The following is a 13,370-nucleotide window of genomic DNA, read 5'->3' on the forward strand; positions in this document are numbered from 1 at the left end:
TGCTACACCGAGCGCCACGCACCGATCCCCCAAAGTCTTGAATGGATTTTGCTTGACAATTCTGTCAAGGCTGCAGTTAGTCCTGTTGCTACTGCACCTTTTCCTAGCACATGTTTTTCTTCCACTCAACTTTCTATGAATATGCTTGGATTCAGCACAACAATCAGCTTCTTAGCAATGACCTTTTGTGGCTTACCCCCCTTGTGGAGAGTGTCAGTGACTATCTTCTGAACTTTTGTCCAGTCAGCAGCCTTCCCCATAATTGTGTAACCTACTGGCCCAGATTGATAGACTATTTAGAAGCTTGGCAAACCTTTTTCTGGTGTTTTGAGCTAGTTAGTTGATTAGGGTGCGACACCATGAGTTTCCAATGTCCAATGTATTCGTAATATTCCAATTTTTTGACAGTTAATTTTGGGTTTTCATTACCTGTAAGACAATAATCACCAAAATTACAAGAAATAAAGGTTCTAAACATTTCACTCTATAGTGAAAATATATAATATGTGTGTCACTTTCTGAATAAGTGACATAAAATACTGAACTTTTTCACAGTATTCTAATTTTTTTAAATGTACATGTATGTTTGTGTGTAATAACAAAAAGGATGACAGAAGAAGATCTACTTTTATAATTTGGATGATCCAACATAATCTTAGTTAAGTTGAATTGATAATTTAGTAAAAATCAAACTTTACTGGTAGATAAAATTAATAAAAATGACTAAATATTAGCTTAAAATGTAATTATGTACAATAATTGATAGGTATTATTTAGTCAACTCAGAGGTAAGGAACGACACAGAGTCAGTTATACTTGCGGCAAAGGTAGCTGTGCAACACAAACTACGAAGTATTAGCCCCCTCTCTCTTTATTTATATATGCTTGGTCACACACAGTTCAAACATCATTCAGGGTGGGGGTGTGTGTGTATATGTGTGTGTGTGTGTGTGTGTGTGTGTGGGGTCAGAAAGGTTAGGGTTCATGTGTCTTGATTATAAACAAACAGAGGAAGTGGGAAGTGGGGACCTGGTGAATAGCCCCCAGATGCTGCTAGTAAAATAATAAAATAATAAAAGAATAAAAGCATAACTCATTCTTGTGACCATCTCCCTTCCTGTAACATGTAAGGAGGGAAAAGCACTTAGATGAGTGATAAACAATACAAAAAGTCATAAAAACCCTAACAGTTCCCTCCTGTTTTATCACGAATAAGTCATGAGTAAATACATGTAAAATGAAATACTCTGTGTAAGCACAAACCCACAGGACGGAAAACAGATTATTTTGTGGGAAACACTTACACGGTCCCTCCGCCCAGGCGACCACCAATCATGGCAGAGTAAAACAATATAATAAAACAAAGAAACAAAATGTAATAATAAAAAATAAAAGAATTAAAACAAGCCTTGTTCATATCATCATTGCACTTTTCCTCATTTCACTTAAACAGCAACTTCTTTCGATTTTCTGCTATAAGGTCATTTTATGAAGTACAATTATGAATACACTCAGGCATTGAAGATATATTCATTTACAACATGTCATCATAATCATCTGTTTTTGGGTCCAGTGTCCATCTTGTCCATCTCTTCTCGTGTGATGTTACATCCTGTGGATCCTGTCTTAAACAGAGAAAGAGCCCTGCTACCAGGTTTAAGCTCAGGCTTAACAGTCCTGTCCACACGTCACAGAAAGCCATGCTAAATTGGGCACAGGTCAGTTGTTTTCTTCGCCGGTTTGAGATGTTGGACCATATGGGTCCAACCCCTTTGTACCCGGTCATTCCCCTGTTACCCCGTCGGTTGGTTTGGCTCCTGTAACGGTGATATTAGCTTACAGTGGCTCTTGTGGATCCAGGATGGTCTCTCTGCGATTTTCAGAGCTGTCGGTGAGGTCAGGAGAACACTGTATGGCCCTCTCCAGCAGGGGGTGCTCCAGTCCTTTCTGTGAAGTGTCTTAATCAGGACCAGGTCCCCAGGCCTCAGGTTGTTCTGTGAAATCAGAGCAGAATTTACTGGCAGACTACTGGACAACTGTACTTATTTTGTTTGTAACATCTTATTCATCCATTCAGCTAATGATGTTTCCTGCTGTGCTTTTCCTATGTCATCCATTTCTGATGGCAATGGAAAAGGTCTGCCATGTACCATTTCAAATGGAGTGAGACCAATTTGATTTGGAGTTATTCTCATCCATAATTTAACCAGAGATAGACATTCAGGCCATGGCCTCCCTGTTTCTTCCATTGTTTTCCTTAATCTATTTTTTATTGTTCCATTTGTTCGTTCAACCAGCCCAGCAGATTGTGGGTGGTAAGAACAACGGTTTTTTAACTGAAACCCTAATGCTTTAGAGCACAGTTCTATTACATTATTTACAAAATGAGTCCCATTATCTGATCTTATGATTTGTGGGATACCATATGTAGGGAAGAAATGTGTCACTAAACTCTTCGCCACTGTGAGCGCATCACAGTGTTTTGCAGGGTACATCTCAACCCACTTTGAAAATGCATCTATGACCACTAAACAATACAGGTCCTTCTCAAAATATTAGCATATTGTGATAAAGTTCATTATTTTCCATAATGTCAAGATGAAAATTTAACATTCACATATTTTAGATTCATTGCACACTAACTGAAATATTTCAGGTCTTTTATTGTCTTAATACGGATGATTTTGGCATACAGCTCATGAAAACCCAAAATTCCTATCTCACAAAATTAGCATATTTCATCCGACCAATAAAAGAAAAGTGTTTTTAATACAAAAAACGTCAACCTTCAAATAATCATGTACAGTTATGCACTCAATACTTGGTCGGGAATCCTTTTGCAGAAATGACTGCTTCAATGCGGCGTGGCATGGAGGCAATCAGCCTGTGGCACTGCTGAGGTCTTATGGAGGCCCAGGATGCTTCGATAGCGGCCTTTAGCTCATCCAGAGTGTTGGGTCTTGAGTCTCTCAACGTTCTCTTCACAATATCCCACAGATTCTCTATGGGGTTCAGGTCAGGAGAGTTGGCAGGCCAATTGAGCACAGTGATACCATGGTCAGTAAACCATTTACCAGTGGTTTTGGCACTGTGAGCAGGTGCCAGGTCGTGCTGAAAAATGAAATCTTTATCTCCATAAAGCTTTTCAGCAGATGGAAGCATGAAGTGCACCAAAATCTCCTGATAGCTAGCTGCATTGACCCCTGCCCTTGATAAAACACAGTGGACCAACACCAGCAGCTGACACGGCACCCCAGACCATCACTGACTGTGGGTACTTGACACTGGACTTCTGGCATTTTGGCATTTCCTTCTCCCCAGTCTTCCTCCAGACTCTGGCACCTTGATTTCCGAATGACATGCAGAATTTGCTTTCATCCGAAAAAAGTACTTTGGACCACTGAGCAACAGTCCAGTGCTGCTTCTCTGTAGCCCAGGTCAGGCGCTTCTGCCGCTGTTTCTGGTTCAAAAGTGGCTTGACTTGGGGAATGCGGCACCTGTAGCCCATTTCCTGCACACGCCTGTGCACGGTGGCTCTGGATGTTTCTACTCCAGACTCAGTCCACTGCTTCCGCAGGTCCCCCAAGGTCTGGAATCGGCCCTTCTCCACAATCTTCCTCAGGGTCCGGTCACCTCTTGTCGTTGTGCAGCGTTTTCTGCCACACTTTTTCTTTCCACAGACTTCCCACTGAGGTGCCTTGATACAGCACTCTGGGAACAGCCTATTCGTTCAGAAATTTCTTTCTGTGTCTTACCCTCTTGCTTGAGGGTGTCAATAGTGGCCTTCTGGACAGCAGTCAGGTCGGCAGTCTTACCCATGATTGGGGTTTTGAGTGATGAACCAGGCTGGGAGTTTTAAAGGCCTCAGGAATCTTTTGCAGGTGTTTAGAGTTAACTTGTTGATTCAGATGATTAGGTTCATAGCTCGTTTAGAGACCCTTTTAATGATATGCTAATTTTGTGAGATAGGAATTTTGGGTTTTCATGAGCTGTATGCCAAAATCATCTGTATTAAGACAATAAAAGACCTGAAATATTTCAGTTAGTGTGCAATGAATCTAAAATATATTAATGTTAAATTTTCATCATGACATTATGGAAAATAATGAACTTTATCACAATATGCTAATATTTTGAGAAGGACCTGTATTTCTTTCCCCCTGACCATGATAACTCTATGAAATCCATGTGTATCGTGTGAAAGGGATGAATTGCTGCTGGGAACTGGCCTCTTTTGGGTCTCATGTTCCCCTGTGGATTATGTTTGCAGCAAATAATACATGATCTACAAATGTTTTTTGCATAGTCAGAAAAATTTATGGTATGGAAATGTAGATTTACTAAGTGTATCATTCCCCCTCTCAACACATGGGAAACCCCGTGTGTCGCATGGGCCGCCGTCTTGTATAAATTCTTTGGTAATATTGGCTTATTTCCCAAATGATAAATGTCATCTTTCTTTATGGCCCCTCTATTTAGCCAAGATTTAACTTCTGCAGCTGGTGCAGATTGTTGTGAATTTTTCAGCACATCTGTATCTATAAATAAGAGATCTGACATTTTCAAAGTGAGGGGAAGTCTCGAAGCTATTTTAGCAGAAATATCAGCAAAGGTGTTCCCCTTCGTTTCCATGGTTTCATCAGATTGATGCGCTTTATTTACAAAGTGCTATCTTTGCAGGTAGCTGGATAGCTAACAGAAGTCGTTTTAACAGATTACATGTGTCAATTCTGTTCCAGATGATGTTTTAAACCCTCTATTTTTCCATATTTTGGCAAAATGGTGAACAGAACCGAATACATATTGTCTGTATAAATGGTCAGGATTTTTCCTTCGTATAATTCACACGCTCTGATAACAGCACACAGCTCTGTAGTCTGTGCTGAGCATGTATGGGGCAGGGCCTGTGATTCTATAATTTTAGTTTCAGTGGTTACTGCATAACCAACTCTGTTTTTTCCATATTCATCTTTTGATGCTGATCCATCTACAAAGATTATTTGTGAGTTTTCCAAAGGAGTCTGAGAGATATCTTGCCTAGGTTTTGTGTCTTCCTCAACCTTTGTTTTGCAAGAATGTGGTTTCCCATCTTCTGCTGTTGGAATTAATGTGCTAGGGTTTAGTGAGTCATGAAAGGAAGTGAAGTTTGTACCAATATAAGTGACACTGAATGAGGAACTTTCAGTGTGAGCGGGTGGCACAACACAATTTCAGCTGTCTGCTTCACAGTTTCTGCTGCTGCAGTGCAGCTCTGCAGACAATTTGGAAATCCAGATGCCACAGAGTCCAATTTTTTAGAATAAAATGCTAAAGGTCTGTTTTTGGAGCCAAATGGTTGGGTTAATACAGCTTTCATATAACCCTTACATGCATCTACACAAAGTGTGAAAGGCTGGCTATAATCCGGCAGAGCTAAGGTGACTGTTGTTTGAAACAGATTTTTTAGCTCTGTGAATGCTACTTCTCCTTCCTTAGTCCATGTGATTTTGTCTTCTAATGTCATGTCTTTGCCATAGATCATAGATTGTAAGGATTGTACAATGGCTGCATAGTCTGGTAGCCATGTGCAAAAATTACACAGTCCCAGAAAGGACATCATTTGTTGTTTAGTTCGCGGTTTTGGGGCTTCCTGTATGGCTGTTTTTCTACTACTTAGGAGGGAACGACCCTGTTGTGATAACACATGTCCCAAATAAATCACTTTCTCCTTGCAAAACTGCAGTTTATCCCTAGAGGCTTTGTACCCCGTCTGGTAGAGATGTTTCAAAACTGTTATGGTAGCTTCCTCACAGTGTTGTTGAGTGTCTGAAGCTATAAGAATATCATCTACATACAACAGGACTTGACTATGTTCAGGCACCTCACAGGTGCTCATAGAGTATCTTAAGGCTTGTGTATATACATGTGGACTTTCACTGAAGCCTTGTGGTAGTCTGGTGTAAGTGTATTTTTTCCCTTTAAACTTAAAGCCAAATAAATGCTGTGACTCTTCATGCAGTGGTACTGTAAAGAAAGCATTGCTAAGATCTACCACTGAGAAATATTTTTTATCTGGAGTTAATGAATGCAGTAATGTATGTGGATTCAGGACGTCTGGAACCACATGTCACACTATTTTATTTATCAGTCTAAGATCCTGAACCATCCTCCACTTTCCTGTGCTGGTTTTCTGCACTGGAAAGATAGGTGTGATGCATGTAGCATCAGGTGCTTCCCTTAATATTCCTGACTTCAACATATCCTGTATTACTGGCTCAATACCCTCTTCAGCTTCTGGCTTTAAGGGGTACTGGCGAACTACTGGCCGTTCTTCAGATATTAATTTAACCTTATATGGTGGAAACCCCTTTATAAGTCCTACATCAGTCGATGATTGGGACCACAGTTCAGGTGGGACAGCAGCTAAGGCAGGGTGCCTGTTGCTCTCTTTGCTTTCAGCTAGGCTCTGTATCTGTCACTTTGCCTCATCCAAATGTGTCTTTGGATGAACTTTGACTATCCACCCTAGAGTGAGTTTCCAGATTCCTGTGTTAGGATCTAGTTTCCAGTCAGAGTTTGTTAATGCCTCATATCTTCCTCTTTCAGCACACTGTATAAAGTTTTCTAATTCTTTCCACTGACCCCCCACAGGTTTAGTTAATGACAGATGAGGTGTACTGCCTTTAAACTGTTGAAGCTGTCTTCCTGACAGTATGATTGAGGTGGAAGATTTCCCTGTTTTGGGGTCAACATACAGGTGCTGTATGGTAACAGTCTGATTATTTTCTCTGTGAAAAACAGTATCATACTGATAATCTGACCCTGCAGTATTTTTATATTTCATGGTTACATGGAGTTCAGTATCTGGCATGTACTGTGCCTCCTGGGAAGTTTGTTTTTCTCTGGTTCTCCTCAGTAGTTCTCGAGCTGTTGGTGTGGGGCCTAGATCGAGGGACCAGTAATAATGCGGCTGTGAGAGTTCATTTAGGACTAGGGCATCTTCTTCCACTACAGCTTTCATACCTGTTTCTGTTGATACTATATTTATATGCAACTTTTGCATAAGATCTCTTCCCAACAGGTTTACTGGACATTTTTGACTTATCAGAACGGGAGCCTGACAAGTAAGTTTTGTCTCAGGTTCTATTATTATTACTGGTGCACTTAGGTAATGTACCTCTGATGTGCCAGCTGCTGATCTAACATGCACTGCGGTGCTAGAATATTTTACTCCGGGTGGAGGTTTAGTTAGCACAGTTCTACATGCCCCTGTATCACACAAACAGCTATATACTTTGCCATTTATTATTATGTTTTTATATGGCAAATCTTGCATCCTTCTTAGTGCTATAAGTTCCAATGCTGCTTGTATATCAACTTCCTCCATTTCACTACTGTTTCTCTCTGCTAGTGGGGGAGGAGGTGGGGGCTGTGGCTGTAATTGTCAATTCTGGGTAGAATTGGGGTTATACACCTGCTTTTCATGACATTCTCTCGCAAAATGTCCTGGCTCATTGCAGATCCAGCAATTTTCATCTCTTGTGCCAGGGTTTTGTAAAATTGTCCTACATTCTCTAGCAAAATGCCCTATTTTTCCACACCTCAGATACTCTGTGTGTAGGTGTGTCGTGGCCCTCCTCCTCCTCCTCTGTGACCTCTGAATCCCCTCCGTCCTCTTTGCCCGCTTGCCCCTGAGCGATGCAAAGCCATTAAACTCTCTTGCATTCCAAACGTATCTGTCTTCCTATCTCTCTGTGTTTTATGAGCGTGCTCCGCGTATTCTAAAGCTTGGGTAACAGTTCCTGTATTTTGATGAACCCAGTGTTTATCTATATACCGTCTGAGTTCAATTTTAAGGCCTTGCAAAAAGGCTCTCTTCAACTGTTGCTGATAGGCTCCTGCCTCTGCTTCATCATATGGTATAGCAGAGTTTGCTCTAAAAACACGTCTCATCCTATCCAAAAAATCTTGTGGGTCCTCCTCCTCCTTCTGTTTGCATTGTGAGATTTTACCATAATCTGCTGTCTGTATATAAACTCTTCGAATTCTTTCAAAGAGTAAGCTTAAGGCGTCCCTTAAATCTAGTGAATTATGTGCTAATATGTCACCATTATCATCGCATCCAGTGAAACCTCCTGCTACTCTGCACCAGCGATGACCAAACAGCTGGGTAAAACACTGGAGCATCTTTCTGCCATTAAGATGAAAGCTTCCTCTGAGTTCTGTAATAGCATCTAGAAATTCTTCCACGCCTTCTTGTATTGATGGGATACCTTTTAAAGCAGCAGTTCTGTCTTCCTGTGTCCATGGTCTATATACTAGAATAGTTGGCGGCTGTCGGTGATTAGCGTCACCTATGTTTGGATTTGCTACCTCAACTAGAGGGAATGTGTCTCCCTCTAAATGTATTTCAGATGGATGAAATTTCTGTTTGTGAGCCATTAACGCTTCGCCTGGGTATATGCTGGGGGTAGTTTTCTTATTTTTACTTCTAGTTCACACTCCTGTGTCCCACCAGGAATTAGGAGACCAGGACTCACTAGAAGAGCTCTGTTCTTCTGTTTTAAAAGGATTACTTAATTTTTCTTGCTTACTTATAGGAGTTGTAGGAACAGCTACAGCTCCTTCCATCTCTCCTCCAATTTGTTGTGCTCCAGCCTCCTGTCCTGCTTCCTGCACGGCAGGGGGCCGAACACCTCGCTGTCTGGATGCGACCACTGTTTCCTCATGTGGGCGCACCAAGACTGCAGTTGTCAACTTCTCCTGTCGCTTCTCCTTCTTATCTTGCCTCTGCATGTTTCTTAATTTACTTTGTTCCAGCCATTTGTCTGAGAATTTATACTCGACCTTTCTCTGTTCCTTTTTAGTTGGTTTCTTGGTTTTAATTATTTCTAATTTTAAATCCCTTTGCAATTTTAAGATATTGTTAATATTTAGTTTACCGAAGAAACCATGTTTTTTGTTCCATCTATGACAGATCATACCTGCTCCTTTTACATAATTCTCCATAAATTTTACATTTCCTTTTAAGTTAATTAGTTTACTTTGTTTCTTCCCCATTATGTTTAATTTTAGTTCACAATACTATAAATGTCCCAGATAGAATTTCATTGGCATGAGATTCAAGGAAAGGACATTAACACGCCCTTCTACTGCGACTAATCCGCAGCGGTGTTAATTTTCTGGGATTAAACCCAACCTTTATCTCCAAGAATCACCAATACCTTTTTCTATTCTGGGCAAAAGAAAACACAAGACCAGCAGAATCCTACTAAGATTCTTCCAAAATGCGTAGTCTTCCAAACACACAAAACAGCACAGTCACACAGTTAGTATTTTAACATATTTATGTCCCTTCAGCAATATGTATGGTCGACCTAGCTTAGTTTATGAGCTCTCTTTATTATTCAACACTTAATTTCATTCCCTTCCAGCGGAATGTTACCAACCAAATTATCCTGTTCACTTTACGGCGCCTAGTCGTTTTTAATCTCTTTACGGCGAGATAACTACCCAAATTTATCACTATTTCTTTGCGGCGAAATAAAACCTATCCAATGCAGTGTCCTTTCGGCGAGACACTACCAAACGACTTTAAAGTACTTTTCTTCTTTCATTTATATAGCGCTTACTCTTATCTCATGTATTGTATTTTAAAACTATCTCACCTCGGAGTTGACTTCTAGGTGACTCTGTCAGACCTCCAGAGTCACCCGCCATCGAGCAAGACAATAATCCACCGGCCAGGTGCGAATGTCACACACCGGAACTTTCAGCCACCAGGCCTAGGTGCGGCTGTGCGGCAGCGCTTAACTCAACGTCAGGCTGTTCCCGGAGATCCGCCAGTCACTGCAAAGAAAGATAAAATCAGTTTAGTTCTTATAATATCCGGCTCCGAAGGACCAAATTAATGATAGGTATTATTTAGTCAACTCAGAGGTAAGGAATGACACCGAGTCAGTTTTACTTGCGGCAAGGGTAGCTGTGCACTACAGACTACGAAGTATTAGCCCCCTCTCTCTTTATTTATACATGGTTGGTCACACACAGTTCAAACATCATTCAGGGTGGGTGTGTGTGTGTGTGTGTGTGTGTGTGTGTGTGTGTGTGTGTGTGTGTGTGTGTGTGTGTGTGTGTGTGTGTGGGGGGTCAGAAAGGTTAGGGTTCATGTGTCTTGATTATAAACAAACAGAGGAAGTGGGAAGTGGGGATCTGGTGAATAGCCCCCAGATGCTGCTAGTAAAATAATAAAAGAATAAAAGCATAACTCATTCTTGTGACCATCTCCCTTCCTGTAACATGTAAAGAGGGAAAAGCACTTAGATGAGTGATAAACAATACAAAAGTCATAAAAACCCTAACAATAATGCATACAAAGAATCATTATTTTGCTTTTAAGTTAATCAGGTATTATAAACTGGAAGTTTATCTCACTTACTAATATCCAGTAAATATATTATAAATAACTTTATCTATGCTGTATGACTTTTCTCTGTTTACACTTTTCTGTTATTTTTGCTTGTGAAGAGAGAGGATTTGGAGGAAAGAATCACAACATTAGAGAAACGCTACCTGGCTGCCCAGCGAGAGACAACCCACATCCACGACCTCAATGACAAACTGGAGAATGAACTGGCCACCAAAGATTCCCTGCACAGACAGGTGACAACCCTGCTAACTCACTATTCACATTTGAGAAGATAAAGCTTCACAAAATAAAGCTTTTTCGTGGAGTCAGTGTGTAAAACATAAATTTTTTCATGTTTCAACCACAAACTTCAATGCCTTTTACTGGGATTTTATGTGATATACCAACACAAAGCTGTGCATGATTGTGAAGTGGAAGGAAAATTATACACAGTTTTCAAATTTCTTTACAAATAAAACTGTATCGTGCACATGTACTCAGCCCATTTACTCTGATACCACTAAGTATAATACAGTGCCACAAACCTTATAATTATGATGCCGCCTAGGACAGGGAGAAAGTTGTGAAGATGTTTACAGCAAGAATAAAATGTAAAACAATATTGCAACCTTTTAAATTAACACTGCCCATCACCCTGAATATCCCATCATCTTTGTGAAACATGGCAGTGGTAGCATCATGCTGTGGGAAGGTGGAGCTAAATGCAGTCTAATCCAAAAAGAAAACTTGTTAGACGGTGCTGCGCAAGTTCGCCTTCCAGCAGGACAACAACCCTAAACACAAAGCCAGGGCTATGGTGAAATGGTTCAGAACTCCTTTCTCAGGCACCGGTGTCCTGCAACTTTTCAATGCATCCCTGGTCCAATGCCCCAGAATGAAATGGCAGAATTCTATCCTCAACGTCCAGTGAATTTCTGCATAACCCTGATAATAACCTCATAGTTTGATTCAAGTGGGTTGCAGTAGATACACATCTAAAAGTTGCAGGAGATTTGCCCCCAAAGACTGGAGTATAATGTCTGGTTTAGATCAACACTTATTCATGTGTTGGAGTGGCCCAGTCAAAGTCCAGACAAAACCCAATTGAGAATCTGTGGCAAAACTTGTTCATAGAAAATGTTCATAGAAACTCCCTATTCAAGGTAACTTAATGTGATTTATCTAAAAATCTGTCTAGATGTGCAAAGCCGGTTACAAAACATACCACAACAAACTTGCAGCGGTAATTGGAACAAAAAGGTGGTTCTACGAAGTACTGGCAGGCTGAATACATATGGAAACTACACCATGTCTAATTTTGTATTTGTAAAAAAATAAAACCAATGTTTACTTTTACTTCCATTTCACAATTCTTCTCTACTTTCTGTAGTGTGAAATCCTCTACAAAAAATCAAACATCCCAGGGGTAAAAGGGGTAATATCTGTAAAATCCACTACAACATCATCATGTATAGCACATGTTTATTGTGAGATGAGCTGTTTCATGCCTTTTTTCCAAGTCTGGATACTCCTAGGCTACACTACAGCAATTTAACACTTCTTCAAGTTGTATCAATGCCCCTCCTTTTTTATTTGAATATGTTGGGTATTGTCAGAGCGAGGAGAAGGTGCGCCAGCTGCAGGAGATGCTGGAGATGGCAGAGCAGCGGTTGGCTCAGACCATGAGGAAGGCCGAGACTCTGCCAGAGGTTGAAGCTGAACTGGCGCAGAGAGTTGCAGCTCTAACCAAGGTAACACAACCACAAATTTCACAAGTTTGAACATGAGATGGGTGAAATCACCTCAGTTATTAACAACAGCATATAAGCATGTAAAAAAGAACTTTCTAAAATTGTGTGTGCTTACAGTATATGCATATGTCGCCCCCTGCAGGCTGAGGAGCGGCATGGCAATGTGGAGGAGCGGCTTCGACAGCTGGAGTCCCAACTGGAGGAGAAAAACCAAGAGCTTGCAAGGGTATGCGTTCGCTTGTTAGTTTGCATCAGACATGAGTGTGTGTGTGTGTGTGTGTGTGTGTGTGTGTGTGTGTGTGTGTATGTGTGTGTGTGTGCGTGTGCATCAACCCTGCAGGGTTAATCTGACCTCTCATAATAGTGCCTGTATGATTTGGCTGATGCTCCACGCTGGTTGGACGCCCTGACTTTTGGCTCTGTGCTCCCTCATGCATACATGTACGCACACACACTCAAGAAGAATTTGTCATTTTTCCCAGTGCATTGTTGCATGAATTCAAACCAAATTGTACAAATCTCTCTGCCCTCCCCCTCACTCTGTGCGCTTTAAGACTGATTGGATCCTATCTTTAGACTCTGAATAATTCACACACAGCTAATTTCTCTATACCCCCCACTCTCTCTGTGATCTCATGACTATATTTAATAGAAAGACCTCTTTGAATGTGCAGATGTGTGTTTATGTGTCTGCGATAAATGTTCTTCTTTAATACTGCAGAAAATATAGTTTTAGCACATTACTTCCCATTTAATAGAAGCTGTTTAACCATTTTTCATCATCATGTTAATGATGGTAATTAAATCATCCTGGTTGGCCAAGAAGACCTATATCTGGCAGCTGGTGTTCTAGAGCTAAATTCACGCTTTATCCCTTAATCCATGTAAAAAGGCTTAATTAGCTACATAAATACGCCCACATGGAATCTGTTTCAAAGAGAAAAATGTGACAAAGTTGTTTTTTTCCCGGTTTTCCCTGTCTTGCTCATTAGGCTCGTCAGAGGGAGAAAATGAACGAGGAGCACAACAAGCGTTTGTCCGACACCGTGGACCGTCTGCTCACGGAGTCCAACGAACGGCTGCAGCTCCATCTGAAGGAGCGCATGGCTGCACTGGAGGACAAGGTAAGGCCTCTTCACACGTTCATCCAAGCAGCAGCGTTTTTTATCTCATATGATAAATGAAGTCACAAAGAACAGAGTGGTTTACTTCAATGAATTAGAATACAAAAG

The 13,370-nt window shown here is 40.9% G+C and overlaps 1 protein-coding gene across 3 annotated transcripts in view; it reads left to right on the top strand.

The window, feature by feature from the left end:
• Nucleotides 1–13,370, top strand: part of ppfia4 (PTPRF interacting protein alpha 4) — a 109,216-nt gene that overhangs the window by 74,326 nt on the left and 21,520 nt on the right. For all 3 annotated transcript variants that reach the window (XM_047347557.1, XM_047347555.1, XM_047347556.1), the window contains exons 7-10: nt 10,507–10,641; nt 12,004–12,138; nt 12,281–12,364; nt 13,131–13,262. In XM_047347557.1, the coding sequence (XP_047203513.1) occupies nt 10,507–10,641; nt 12,004–12,138; nt 12,281–12,364; nt 13,131–13,262 (486 nt within the window). The remainder of the gene's footprint in view (nt 1–10,506; nt 10,642–12,003; nt 12,139–12,280; nt 12,365–13,130; nt 13,263–13,370) is intronic.

The sequence above is a fragment of the Girardinichthys multiradiatus genome, chromosome 20, assembly GCF_021462225.1.
Source record: "Girardinichthys multiradiatus isolate DD_20200921_A chromosome 20, DD_fGirMul_XY1, whole genome shotgun sequence".
Lineage (NCBI taxonomy): Eukaryota > Metazoa > Chordata > Actinopteri > Cyprinodontiformes > Goodeidae > Girardinichthys > Girardinichthys multiradiatus.